Consider the following 15,237-nt stretch of genomic DNA (forward strand, 5'->3'; position numbering starts at 1 on the left):
GCAAAATCTAACCATTCTGCAGCCACATTGGATGTAAGATGTCTTTCGCTGGGTTGCCATGGAAAGCAAAGTTCATTTTGGAGCTGGAATTAACATTTTGATTTTTTAAATTTTGTTTGTTTAACGCCGCCCTCGGCAAACAAAAAAACAACCAATCAAACGTCTGATACCTGCATTACTTCGGGTCTCCCTCCCACATTAACTGACATGCCGTGATATAACTGCAATATTGTTACACTCGCTCACTCGCTGGCCCGCTCAGAAATGGTCTTGTCCGTTATTTACTCACGGCTGTTTTCAGGAAAACTGAGTTATGCCCCCTGCAACATGGCTGCGCCCATATGAAAACATGGTCGTGAAATCTGAATAAGACACTTTACATTAGAAAACAATATTGTCAGGTATGCAATGATTAGTAATACCGTTATGTATTGGATATGTACGTTTTATATATTTACGAACATAAAAACTCAACAGTATTGGTATTTAAGCTAGCAAATCGAAGAGGCCCACGTGTTCTTAACTGTTGGAAGTCCATCGACTCCGTCTTTCCTTTCGTTCACCTGATGTAAATCACACTGGCTCACAGATCTGAGTCAGAGTCACTTTCACTCTGTCTGGGGATCACGATTAAAGGATCTTGCATGCCTTTTCCATTTTCAGGTTTTGTTTATTTATGGGTTTGGGAAGTTTAACCCAAACTTTTCTATCAAACCCTCAGTGATTTTCCTCGGGGTTAGATACTGGTTCCAGGATCTGAACAATCTGTACCCACAATGATTTGTAAGCAAAAGTTTTGACAGACCCTTACCAAAATGTAGAATGACACCATTGTAGTGGAAGCCGCAGTGGCTGAGCGGACTCGGCAACTGACTTTGTGTGCTGGCGATTAGGTGCCTGACTCTGAGTGAAGTTTGTGCTTGCACTGATGACCATGAAGGAACCTGGCCCACGCTAGTGTAGGTGGAGGGAATAGTTTGGTCTCTAGCTGTGTCACAAATATGTTAAAAGATGGTACATATTGTTATGGTGCCTGGTGCTCTGGGCCCACTTATACAAAACGATCTTAGTGCTATGACAACTTTAAGTCTGTGTTAGAGTAAGGGAGTTATGATCATCATAGCGTTAAGGCTGCTTTGTGCAAGGGGGCCTGCATTAGTGAGCATGTAATGCAAGGACTGGACACAGAATCATTATACTGTGTCTAAATGGGGATTTTTAGTGGATTGTATTTTTTTGGCATGTGTGTGAGTGTGCGTGCATGTGTGCCATTGGTCATGTGAAAATATTGGAACCATATAGTTTTACTCATATTCTCAGTACATGTATATATATTCTGGCCATATGTGCCAGTATTTCTAAACTATTGTTTCAGAAAAATATCACAAATCTCTATATCCGCAATAAGAATGAAGCCATCATATTGTTAAAGATTGTCTAATGATGAAGTGTTTTTCTGACATTTCAGCATGGCGTCAGGTAAAAGGAAGCACGCTGAAGATGATCACTTGTCTCTACACAAAAATGCCAAAAAAATAAAGCTGGGAAAAGCATCTCCAGGGAAACAAAAATTGGAAAACACAACCTCTGATCCAAGCAAAACAAAAAGTGTCAATGGCAGAATAACAAACAAGCAGAAGAAGGTCAAGAAACAGAAAGATGCAAAACCGAAAGACTCGCATCCAAAAGAAGAGGACATTGCAAATGAAAATGGTAACATTGAGACTGAATCAAAGCAGAACGGCAAAAAGACATCCAAACATTTGAATAAGTGGCAGCGATATAAGAAAAAAAAGAAACCACAGCCTGGAACTCCTAAACCAGCTTCCACAGGAGGAACAGGAAAGAAAGATGCCGCATCTACAGATTCCACTTCCAGAAAGTCTGGTGTTGCCATTGTTACTGGGAAGCCACATTTGTATAATCCAACTAAGATCCCATCGAGCAACTGGAAGCAGCTTCAAGCGGTAATGATCTTTCACTTCTTTAAATTCAAACATTACTGATAGTCTGTGCCAATGAATTTGTGTCAACTTGCCTGAACCCGTCTCTTGACATTATTTGGTTGAACCTCTCTCTGTGGATCTTACCTGTGAAGATCTGGGTTAGAATTGATCTTCAGCAACCCATGCTTGTCGTAAGAGGCGACTAACGTGTTCGATTGGTCGGACTCCCTGACTTCGTTGATACATTTCATTGTATCCCAATTGCGCTCATCGATGCTCATGATGTTGATCACTGGATTGTCTGGTCCAGACTCAATTATTTAGAGACTGGCGCCATATAGCTGGAATATTGCCAAGTTGCGGCATTAGTGTATGGATCTATAATAGCATAGCTTACCATCCTTACAAGGCTGAAAGAAATTTGACTTAAGATGGGTTACGGACTTGAGGCTAATTGACTGTACTGTTGTTTCAAATGTAGGAATATATTTGAATATGATCACCGGCAGCTGTGACACTATCACTGATGGTGCTGATATAGACATTGGCTTTGTGGTACAAAATCTTATTGGAATGCCTCATGGGTAAAGCATTTGCTTTCACGGTTTCTGTTCTGTGAATATAATATGTGAAACCCTTTTCAGTATTTCAAGATGTAATATTACGGGCTCATTGCCACAAGTTATTTAGAACCACAAAAAGTCTTTTTGTCCCTTGGGGCGGTGAGGTAGCCTTGTGGTTAAAGTGTTTGCTTGTCACGCCAAAGACCCAGATTCGATTCCCCTCATGGGTACAATGTGCAAAGCCCATTTCTGGTGTCCCCAGCCGTAATATTGCTGGAATATTGCTAAAAGTGGCTTATACCATACTCACTATGAAGAACTCTTAATTTCTATACAAACCCACAGAGAGCCCAGATATCCTGCAATGCCATGTGGCTCAGAAACAACAGCACAGACTTGCTTTTCCTTACTCTCATTTAACATCAGAATTGAGAGACAGAAATCATACATGCTTGTCTGTATGCTTATCTCACCTGTTCTGAGAAGTAACTACCCGTGATGCTGATTATCTGTTTAATTCACATGACCTGCCTATTTAAGGGTTGCACTGGTGAAGATCTGGGTTAGAATTGTCGTAAGAGGTGACTAACAAGATCAGGTGGTCAGACTTGCTGACATGTCATGGTATCCCAATTACATAGATCGCTGCTCATGCTGTTGATCACTGATTTGTTTGGTCCGACTTGATTATTTACAGACCGCCACCCTGTAGTTGGAATATTGCTGAGTGCGGCGTTAAACTAAACTCACTTACTCATTCATTTAGGGGTTGTCAGATCTTCACACACAGATTATTCTAACCAACAGAAATATCGGCTTGGCTTTAGATAAGGTTGTCAACCTGTAGACATAGTAAACATTGACTAGAAACTAGTAGTATTGGTGATTTGCATCTTTAACAATTGAATTCTGCAAACACACTTTAAATATGGTTGCATATTTTTCAGAGTGAAGGGGTTATTGAATATTGTGGATGAATATTTTGCACAATTCTTTTCTTTCAAGGACATTCAGAAAACAGCACCTAAAAGGAAACATCCCAGGAAACACCTGAAGAAACAGACCAGTGATGACCCTACACCTCAGAAGGACAGGTGAGTTGTCATGGACATTTTCCATGATGGTCCAACATTTAGAGACAATCCATTGAGGAATTGCTGATTATCTGCCCCTTGCTAATGAATCACGAGTCCCAAACCCTAATTGTTGAGAGACAGGTGATTGTTACTGTGTGGAACGAGTAGGTTATCCTACTCTGCACTGGAAAAGTTGGGGATCATAATCAGTTTGGGGATATTTATTTGAAGTTATGTCTTCCATCTTCTCTCTGAAAGTGTAGTGATTCATGATCCATAATGTTTCTTGTTTAGTATATTTATTACTTATTCTTAAGGAAAACAGTCTTGAAAAATGTTTGAAATATCACCCTTACAGAGAAAGACTTGTACTGTCAACCAGGGCTCTGACAAGTAGCAAAAGCGGACTCGAGTACCCGGGGGATAAAACCCGACCCGGACTCGAGTACCGGGGGTCAAAACCCGACCTGGACTCGAGTACCCGGAAATATAGTATAAAATTTAGTGAGAGCTATGTGCATCTGTTTTAGGCAGTTTACAAAGGAATTTCACACAAGAATGCCGCACTTATAATTTATAACGTCTGTATTGAATTGAAAACTTACACGAATTCTTTCCTTAAAACGCATGGTTGTCAATAGACCGATCCAGTCTGTCAATCAAAACTGGCGCATGCGTCAATTTTGGCCAATCAGCAGGCCGGGGGCACTGTGTGGATTTGTCAGACTTATTTCCGGGGTCAAACGATGCATCAGAAGCGATGTGCTTCGAATTATGCCATTTACACTCGCTATATTTATTACATATTGCTGCGATTGGATGTGTACCTTAACAAAACCATTACGGTCAAGACAACAAAAATGGAGGCGAATCAAGAAACGCGATAGGCCTCTCGATCAGTTAAATGTCTGCACCATCGTTCAGGAAACCTACGCCTGCCTGCTGATGAGAATTTGCACGAATTTGCACACTTTTGCACATGTGCAAAATCATTACCAATTGATGACAACAAATAGCAGTTTAAGACTTTGCAAGTGTTATAAACACGGACAATTCTTGTAACTACAAAATTGTTTTTTATAACGTTTTTAGTCACTACTAGGCATTGAGTTGGTAGCACGCCACAAAGCTCAAAAGAGACAGGCATGAGAAAGCCGTGACACAATGTCAAACAAATCTTCATTTCGGTTAGGTCAACCAAATAGCAAACATGTTACATGAAAGAACAATGTGGCGGATATTGTCCCCTTCGCTCTTAGATATTCTTCAATTTGTCACACATTTTAGGATGTTTTAAGTTTCATAAGCACAGTCTGAAGGCCTACAGTATCTTGTTAACAGAGCAAAATATTCGAGGAGTAATATTTTTATTCAAACGGAAATATTGTCAGTGTCAGCAGTTGCCTATCATGCAATATCCAAGTATTAAAATTAGTTCATATGAGTGCCTATAAAACCATGATTTAAATATTTCAGATTTTTATAAAGAATTGCATGGGACTTTGAACTGAATTACCTTCCTCCAGGTTGATCGAATCTTAAAACTATGTGAGAAGAATGGTGACTTTCTGGAGTATTGGACGGAGTGAAATAAAGTGTATATCTTAATTATGAGAACATTATTTGAAGTTTTGTTACCACATAAATTATTCACATATAATTGTACATTTTAGAGTAATATTACAACTGTAATTTTGATTAATTCACTAGAAATGATATCAAGGTATGTTTTAAGAATCTTGCTTTTTTAGTAAACGTGGAAGGGTAATAAAATTAATAATAATCTAATCAATAATAAATAATTATTTAATTGATTGACATATCAGATTTGTTAGATTTTAAGGCAGAACTAGGCAAACAAACACCATACATATCATGGCAGGACAATCACTTGGTATTAACTTAGTTTCTTGGCTCCTGCTTTTTTAGATGTTTTTTAAATACTACATTTACTAATAAGATAATTCTGAAAGTGATTGCAAAGTATCATAACTCATTAAAGTTATTTCAACATCCAGAAAATTTGAAAAGCAAAGGAAGCATGTTTTGGTCAAACCCTGGTCAGGCATTATCTGGTCCTGGAACAGAATAACTTACAAAAATCTCAGGTGACTTTTCATGTAACGGAATAAAGATTGAAACATATATTTAACCCATATTTGATGTAATTCTTCTGATAAATCATAAGTTTTTTTAGGAGGTTACTACTATTTGAAGACTGAGCCAAAGCTAGTGTTTATTAATATGGTGGATTTGGACAAAATTTAAATTGTTCAAGGTTTGTTGATTGTTATTTGCAAAATGAGCTTCATATTAAATTGCACACTGGTTTGTAGGAGGTGAACGCTTCAGGACATTTTCATGTCTGTTTTCCTAAACCTTTGTTATGACTTTTACCAAATTTTGAATCAACTTTACTATAATTTTTATGACACCAGTAAGTATCTCAGAAAAAGGAAATAGATCAAAATCAGTGTGTTATGTCCCCTAGGGATATGGTCTCAGATCTAATAAAACAAAGATTATCATTGTTTAATTAAGAAGCAATAATTGTATTGACAGAAGGCCTTGAACATAGGATATATTCTTTGCACCTTATTTACACTAGTAGTTAGCAGTTAAACATCTCTGATGAAAAACAATAGATCTACATTTGTATTTTGTGTAACATTCTATTTCAATGCTAGTTAATTGTTCAATAACTGTGGATTCTCTGTTCCAAAATTTTGCATCACATGTTTCCTATTTCTGGAAGATGGGTCAGCTAGTGTACAGGTGCAGACTGTATCTTGGATCTTCTTTGTGTTCTGGTGCTGTGACATACCTGTACATAAACGCTGGCAGTTCATGAAGTCCAGTATTGTGGAAGTTTGTATGTAAATAAGGATTCCACAAGAAAGTACATATAGAAAAATTAAATGGAAATGATGATTAAAAAAAAATGATTTCCTTATATTCAGTGTCATTTTATCATGGTGTACAGGTTTTGAAAGAGAGAAACTTTACTGAGTTGCTGCAGATCAGCTGTTGAATATTTGTTTCTGGGTATGTCCAGATCGTCCATGGAAACATATTGTTTACAAGCCCAATTACCTTTTCCAGATTTCCAAATAAGATCAAATAGGTTATGCTGTGATTGATTTGTTTACATTAATTGTACAGACAAATAAGGTGCATGAAGTAGTAGACGGAAATATTTTCTGCTTTTTATTTACCATTCTCTTAATTCATTAAAAGATAGAAACCCATGTTTTCAGATTATTGAACTAAATTTGAACAGCGCATAAACGGATAAGTAAAGGCACGCAGCGACTGTTGATAATCTATTTATAGATACCGAAGCGATATGCAACATGACCATGTGGTTGTGTTTCACGAGTTCTAAAAATTATAAACCCAAAACAAAATTCAGTTATCCTTTCCCTGCTTATATCTCAGACGGAGGTGAATTGCCAGATAGATTAATTGATTCAAAGAAATTACGCTTCCTACAGTCTCAGCAGCTAGTCGAGACGCTTGTTCATCGGGCATGTAACTCATTTTCACTCGCCAGTTGTAATCTGCCAGCTAAAATGTATTAAAAATCACATACGTATAACTTGCCTCTTTAAATAACATTCACAAACGACGGATACCAAAGTATCACAAGCAGAATTCATCAACAACGTTCGCAATCACGTAACGTTTCGCCGGCGGTGACGCCATTGTGATTTGCCAGTGGTTGTCCCCCCTAACGTCAAAAACGAAGTGGGCGGGGCTTATCGGCCGAGACTGGATCGGTCTATTTGACGAAACACAAACCTAATATCATTGACGTATTTGACTAGCATCGGTCTATGCAGGGCCACATTACTCAACTGAGCACTGGCGCAACCAGCCCACAGCAGAAACCAGTTCATGTGAAGTATAGTGTCACATGTCGCAAAACGTGGTTATGAATACACAAAATCTAGAGTTTGAAAAGCTTTGAGACTGGGGTAACACTGAGGTTCAACCCATAATGCAGAGAACAAAACTCAGAAAAAAGCCATTTTCAAAATCAGAACATTTATTAAAGCACATTTCGTTTAACCAATATCAAATGTGAAATTCTTTGAAAAGATTGCGCATTGTAACAAGGTGCAGCATGGACGATCCTCCACGCATCTAGTAGCAAGAATGTATGATTTTAGATCCCACTCGTCTGTGATGTAATGCCCTGTGACGGTGATGTAACTGTGGGTGGCACAGCTGGTCCACACATCTGTTGTCAAAGATACGCCAGAGGACTGCTTTAGAATATCCTTCAGCTGAGTTTTGGTGTCTGCATATTCCTTCATAAGGTACTATGGATAGTCTTTGGACATGGTACAATATAGCTTGGATTCAGTGAGTGACAAGAATCACGAAAACCATTACCTTTAACAAAGTTCAAAGGTCTCAGGTCTCTAACGCACATCATCATGGCCTTGCGTGTGAGTGTCTCGTATGTTTTTGAGTCATGCTTTTTCGGTTGTAACCCCCCAAATATCCCTGCATCAGCATGGCTTGCTTTTAGACTGGATTTTGGGAAGAATCGTCCTCACTGACGGACTTGTGTTTCATGTTAAGATGTTTTCTCATTGAGCTTGTTGAGCTCCCTGCATAACTCAACATAATGCCGCAAAGGCGACACTTGGTTTTTTGTTTTAAAGTGTCAAGATCAAAATGGGCCCATACGTTCGACCTTTTATCATCCATGACACGTGGTCACGTTTAGTTTAGACTAGAGTTATTTATCTTTGTCGGGTACTCGAGTCCTGCCATACCCGACCTGTTGCAGGGTACTTGAGTACCCGTCAGAGCCCTACTGTCAACCTTAGGATTATTGGTTCAAAATGATACTTTCAAAGTAAACTGTTTTTTGTACATTAGTTCACTTTGGTTTCAGAACTTGTTTTTGATTTCTCTACACTTTAGAAAATTTCAGTTGTGAGTCATACATCAAGACTTGTGTACATCGAACCTTGTCAGAAATGGGAAGCTATGTTTAACACCTGACTACAGGCTGTTGACTCAACTGTGTTGAGCATCTTGTTGAATGTAAACATTTTCAAAATGGCCGCTTCTATTTCAGCGACAAGCCAGACATCTGGTTTGATGATGTGGACGAGGAACTGATCTACCCGACAAAAGAAAAACCGAAAACTAACATCAAGACAAATTCTAATCTATCACCGATCATCTCAATCAGAAGCTGGTCTTGTGAAGGAACATTAAGTTTAAAGGGTAAGGGAGTCATCATTATTCATCTCAATGTGAAACACAATGTGAACCTTGTATTGCCTCCATGTTGTAGTGGTTAGTCCGCCCGAGGAGAGCGGAAGGTCGTGGGTTCGCCTCCCCTGACCACGCCATACCAAAGACGTTAAAATATGGTACTTGTTGGTCCCTGCCTGGCTTTCGGCATTAATGGGTACAAGGACTGGTCGGCTCGGAGTCAGTATAATGTGTCTGAGTGGGGTATTCATGCTTCACTGTGGCATGGTATCTCAGTGGGCTAGCACTATAAAACCAGCTTAAGTCTGGGCTAGTACAAGCAGCCGCACATACACATGCACACGCATGCACGTCTTCATATGAGCGAAATATTCTCAAGCATGACGTTAAACCCAATTTCACCCCACCTCACCTGTATTGCCACTCACAGCCTACATGTTGGTTTCTGACAGGTGAGGTCAATATTGATCACATGACCTGGCAATAGTGTTCATATGAGTCAATGTTTGAAGTCTCTGTCACTCGTGATTTGATAGGTTTAGGTCATGTCTCTGTTGTGTGGTCAGTATTGAAATAATTATTTTGTCTCATGGTATGAATTGAGCAATTAAATTCAAATATTCTTAACTGAGGCACAAAAGTCCATAACACTTGGCACCGTGAAATGCGGGTGCTTGGCCCAATCTCATTAAAGTCAGACCTGTAAATGATAGGGCTACACCAATTTATGGTGGATAGTTTTGACCAGTGTTTCCACTGGCATTTTTTACAGCTTGACATTGTGACCGGCTGGCATTTCAAATACCGGTCATTTGTAAATTTTACCGGTCAAGTGATCACGCTTTTCATTGTGCATGAGACCTTGCAACCTAACAACCAATCAGAAATGTAGAGGGTATTGCGATGTGTCAATTCTGCTATTTTTTATATTCCAAAACTGCTATTGTTTATTTGACAATAGCTTGATGTCTTTGTGAAAACATAATCCGTTTTCAAGGAGAAATGGAATTGACAGAGGTAATTAGAATATTGATTTTACAATTTGCCGGACACAATGACCAACAGCCTTTTAAATTATTGGACATTCTAACTTTGTACCGGTCTGGTGTATGCGAATAACAGAAACACTGTTTGACAAGCGATTATTTCTATTGTTTTACTTTTGTTTGTTTGCTGTTAGCGCCACCCTCCGCAGTTTTCCATCTTTGTGATGGTAGTCTGTAAATAATTAACTCTGGACCAAACAGTAGTTATTTCTTAGCCCCATGGAAAACTGCGCGGAGGGTGGCGTTAACAGTAAACAAACAAACATAAAACAATAGAAATAATTGTTTGTCAAACTCTCACAGAACATAAATATTTCCTTTATGTGAGAGTCTTGTATAGTTAATATTCAAATTTCAAAATCAAGGTCGTTAAGAAATGAAGCCAATAGTGAGATTATTAGCAGTCAGTTTGCTTGGTGTTCATCTGTTACGATCTTCAGTTCAGGTATCTTTGTAGAAAGAGTCTGTATCTGAGTGAAAGATCTCATGTTAGTGAGACATGCAGTCTGACCTATTGTGCATTCTGCTGTGTGGAGTTGCCTCCCTTGGGCACAGCAGCAATCTATGACTGTGGCTTCAAACCCACTTTGTCCTGAATATATTTCTGGGCCTGTGAGTACCGTACCCATGTTTGGGGTTTAACAAATGAGGAAAATGTCCAAGAAAAACATAATTCAGACTTTCCTCCAACATCAAGCGTACCTGCCTTGACTGTAATACAGTTTCAGGAGTGATTGATTTAACGCCACTTTTATGCCACTTTATCAATATTCCAGCAATATCACGTGAAAGCACACCAGAAATGGTCTTCACACTGAACCCATGTTGAGAATCAAACCAGGTTCACGGTGTGATGAGTCAGTGCTTTGACCACTAGGCTACCCACGAGCCCTACTGTTCAGATGATGTTAAACTATTGTAGCTCTGTCCACGCTGAGGATATGTTTATTCAATGTTCACATGATATACTTTTCAGCGTGACAAAGGCTGTAGCCTTGGACTGTGAGATGGTGGGAGTGGGGGAGAAGGGCAAGGAGAGTGTCTTGGCTAGAGTGTCTGTTGTCAACCAGTTTGGGGAGTGCCTGTATGACACGTTTGTCCGCAGTCGGGAGGAAGTGGTGGACTTCCGGACACAGTGGAGCGGAGTGACCCCCGACAAACTGGTAGACGGTGAGTTGGACACACAATGAGTGAGTGAGTGAGTGTAGTTTTATGTCACATTTTGCAATATTCCGGCAATATTATAGCAAGGGGACATTAGAAATGGGTTTCGTACATTGTACCCATCTACCCGGATCTTAGCGTTTACTTGTTTAGGGTGCATACTTTACACACACATTTACGGATGGTCTTGTAAACTATGTGTGTACATGTTATTATGCTATGACCAGCTGATATGACAAAGTTGATGGTATTTCTTCAATAGAATAACACCACCACAAGACACAGATGGTTTACAGACTATATGCAGTAATCTTATTCCATTTAACATGAAGGTGTGTGTGGGTGTGTGTGTAGTGTTAGTGGTTAAAGTGTTCACTCTTCACAATCGAATATCCAGGTTTGATTCCCCACATGGTTACAATGTGTGAAGTTGATTTCTGGTGTACCTGCATGATATTGCTGGAATATTGCTAAAAGTGGAGTAAAACTCGTACTCACTGATAATCATATTACATGATACAATACTGAACTCTTCCTTTTCTATAACTGTCTATGTGTGCTTGGGGAACTTTCAAAGGGAATGGAGTACTGGACAGCCAGGGTTTATTACTGGCCTGTTTCTGTGTTGCAGCATCCGACTTCATGGATGTCCAGAAGAATGTGAGTGACCTCATCTCTGGACGTATACTTGTAGGTCATGCCATTCAGAATGATCTCAAGGTAGGTTGCTCAGTGTTAGATATTACCTTTAGAAGAAAGTAGATTAACTGATCATATGGAGCTCAGTGTTGACGATTCTGTCCTAAGAACATTACCTGAAGTATGTATGTTAAATGATGATCATATGAAACTCGGTATTGAACATTATTCTATTGAGACTGGCATCCTCATTGATGAAGTGTATCATATCTTCATTCTTTTTACGGGACGGTGGGTTTGCCAAGTGGTTAAAGCATTTGCTCGTCATTAGGGATGTCACGATGCATCCATGTCACGATTCATTACGTATCACGATACCTATTTTGTGGCATTATTGCATAAATTTAGTTACATTTTGAACATTAATATTTCATATTTTATAATTGTCCATGAAAAGGTCAACATTTTCTATTCTAATTTCCCATCTTTGTGCATGAAAAATAATCATTTATAACTCTCATAACAACGAAAAACATGATACAATTGCAAAATGTAAATGATACATAAGTATATTTAAACCGATACTTTCCAAACTAAATATCAATACAGTTTTGAATGTATTGATAATTGTATCATCTTAGAAAAAATATAAATGCATCGATGTATCGTGGCATCCCTACTTGTCATGTCAAAGACCCATGTGTGAAACCTTTTCTTGGAATCTTGCTAAAAGCAGTGTAAACCATCCTCACTCACTCCATTTCACTACGGTATATACCCTGGCTCATTTCCCAACCATAGCTTCGTTTCTGAAGTGACAGCACCATCTCCATTTGTTCACATTGTCTTATCATGGAACATCTTCATGATTTACCGTAGATCACTAACCTATGTTACAAGGTGATTTCTAAATTGAACTTAATTAGATAACCCAGAAATAATTCATGCAGAAATCTGTGACCACACAAGGTCATTGAATAAACAACAAATTATAGTGACACAAGAGGAATTTGTTGGTAAAATAAATGGCAGCTGCAATAAGAAACAGGCCATAGAATTAGTATGCACTCGTCTCCTGACTGTCGAAACATTTCTCAGTGAATTGTCTTGCAACAGATCTGTCTCTGCTCTTGAATCTACAATAAATTGGTTGGAATTAAGAGTTTTGAGACAGGTATCCCATCTGATCTTTGCAAGTAGATTATAAGCAAGAAGGGTCGAAAAAGTTCTTGAATCAGTATCAGTTCACCACCTTGTGGGTACGACCATAGCGGGAAACAATGGAGACTTACAACACTTCTGGTTTTCCTCCCTCAGGGATTCCCCTGGGCAACCAGATGGGTGAAAAAAAGGGGCCGTTTTTGAAAAGAAAATTGATGTTAGAAAAATATTCCACTGATTCAAAAGCAATTAAATATCAATCAAACCCATGTCAGTATGGGATAATGATCTTCATGTTGAAAATTAAAGAATGTCAATTTGCATTAATGAATTCATATATTACCTTAGTGTAATTTAATTTTAGACTTTTTGTACATAGGTATCCAAGTTTCTGTTTATGTTATCAATCATGAGAATCAGTGGCATGCTGTTGCATCATATCAACCAAACAGCAAAACAGACAGTATTTCTGTGTCAGGGCAGTCTCTGCTCCCGGTATCTCTCGAACACTGATTGTTTCCATGCTGGACCACTGCGCTCGTGTCATCAGGTCAAATGAAAATGTGTAACTGAGCATCTCATTCTGTGTCTCCAGGTGCTGTTCCTGGATCACCCTGCCAAGGACATCCGGGACACATCTCGATACAAGCCGTACCGCCAGATGTTCAAAGGCAGGACACCATCGCTGAAAAACCTCACCTCCAGACTCCTGAGTGTGAAGATCCAGACAGGGGAACACAACTCTGTATGTCACATGGTCTTGTATAATTGCCCATCCGTGTATATCTCTGTCAGTTAGCTACTCCAGTCCTGCATACTAGTGACCCAATCGTTTATAGAGTCTGCAATTTGCAGTGCTGAGTTGTCTCCCTTTGGTATCAGTGTTTGCCCTGGGCATAGAAATTTAGGAGTCATCATGACTCCCTGGTGTCATGAGAGGGAGTCATGGACATGTTTTTGGGAGTCAACTTCAGTTTGGACCTTTCATCAAGACATCAACTGTGATTGTTTAATTACAACAAAAAACAAGTTAAGGCAGGTCAGGTATTTAATCAGCACTGAGCAGTTAATAGGCAAACATTTAGTTTTAGAAGTTTAGATTATCTGAACTAAGGGCTCAGTAGCATTGCGTCAACAATGACGCAAGCTTCTAAATTCACTGCTTATTTGAGATATTTGTTAGTCAAATACGCTGGTTTTCTGCGTCATGGCAAACACTGGGCATGTATACAACTTCCAGTCATGGGTTCAAATCCCAGATTTGTGCTCATCGGTTTCAAGCGGGAACTTTAAAGACCTGTATCACTTCAAGCTTTCCTCGACAGCCGAAGCTAACACGGGATGCAACTGAAATACTGTTCCAAACAGCCTTTAGCTTTTTATATTTGCTAAATCGGGCTTACAGATGGTCTTTGTAACCAACATATCAATGTCATTGTATCCCAATAGTATGGATCAATGCTCATGCTGTTGATCACTGGATTGTTTGGTCCAGACTCGACCGCCATCATATAGCTGGAATATTGCTGAGTTCGGCATAAAACAACAAACAAAGAAACACCCACGAATATGCTGAAAAATAACGGCAAGTATGCAGTTGGTGTAGGTGGGCAAAGTTCTGGTTGAAATTTCCTTTATGAGACTTTTTGTTGTGATATATGCTGGTAGTGTGAAACTACCCCTCACTTCACTTGCAACTAGTGACTCTCTCTCTGTGTGCAGATAACTGATGCCCAGGCCGCCATGAGGCTGTACACGCTCAGCAGACAGACCTGGGAGAAGGATCTCATGAACAGGAGGAGACGCAGGAGGCCAGACAAAAAGAAGAAGAAAATAAATGATAAATGATGAATTTGTACTCCATGTTTGTTTTTATTAATGAGATAAGTTTACACAAATGAGGCTATTTGACATGTAGGATCTCCCAGGTCACAAGTAAACCAAACACTTTCCGATTGCCTCCGTGGTCTGGTGGACCCTGCATCTGCATGGAGGGCTGAGTTGAGTAAGTGAGTGAGTATGATTTTCTGTCCCTTTTAGCACTACTTTAGCAATATGAGGCCAGCTGACACCAGAAATACACTTCACACATTGTACCCATGCAGAGAAATGAACCTATGTCAGGTAGGAAGGCTCAAGACAAGTGGTTCAATTGTCTTTGAGAGATGATATTTGTTACCATCTCTGGTGCTCTGTCTGTCCTTAGAGCATAAGGTGTCTCGAGGCAGTGAGGTCGCAAGCCAAGTGGTTCCAGCAATCGTTTATGCTGAAGACCTGGGGTTTTATTCCACATGGGTAGTATGTGTGGAACCCAATTCTGGAGTCCCATGCCGTAATATTGCCGGACTGTTGCTAAAACTGGCATAACACCTCACACACTCACTCACTCACTCTCACCCACTCA

The 15,237-nt window shown here is 39.4% G+C and overlaps 1 protein-coding gene across 2 annotated transcripts; it reads left to right on the plus strand.

Moving 5' to 3' along the window:
• The first annotated feature begins 306 nt into the window (after positions 1-306).
• On the plus strand, positions 307-14,685 carry LOC124290413 (RNA exonuclease 4-like). Of its 2 annotated transcripts, none has more exons than XM_046727114.1 (5): positions 307-401; positions 1,469-1,967; positions 3,515-3,603; positions 8,681-8,832; positions 10,846-10,975. In XM_046727114.1, the coding sequence occupies exons 2-5, from the start codon at positions 1,470-1,472 to the stop codon at positions 10,848-10,850; spliced, it is 744 nt and encodes a 247-aa protein (XP_046583070.1). In that variant the 5' UTR covers positions 307-401; position 1,469; the 3' UTR covers positions 10,851-10,975. The 2 variants fall into 2 exon arrangements, with proteins under 2 accessions (XP_046583070.1, XP_046583071.1); XM_046727115.1 differs by lacking the exons at positions 307-401; positions 1,469-1,967; positions 3,515-3,603 and adding exons at positions 11,665-11,753; positions 13,429-13,578; positions 14,556-14,685 and having other exon boundaries at positions 8,692-8,832; positions 10,846-11,039.
• The last annotated feature ends 552 nt before the right edge of the window (positions 14,686-15,237 follow it).

This window comes from Haliotis rubra, unplaced genomic scaffold (genome assembly GCF_003918875.1).
Source record: "Haliotis rubra isolate DU_JTF1 unplaced genomic scaffold, ASM391887v1 Scf464, whole genome shotgun sequence".
Classification (NCBI taxonomy): domain Eukaryota; kingdom Metazoa; phylum Mollusca; class Gastropoda; order Lepetellida; family Haliotidae; genus Haliotis; species Haliotis rubra.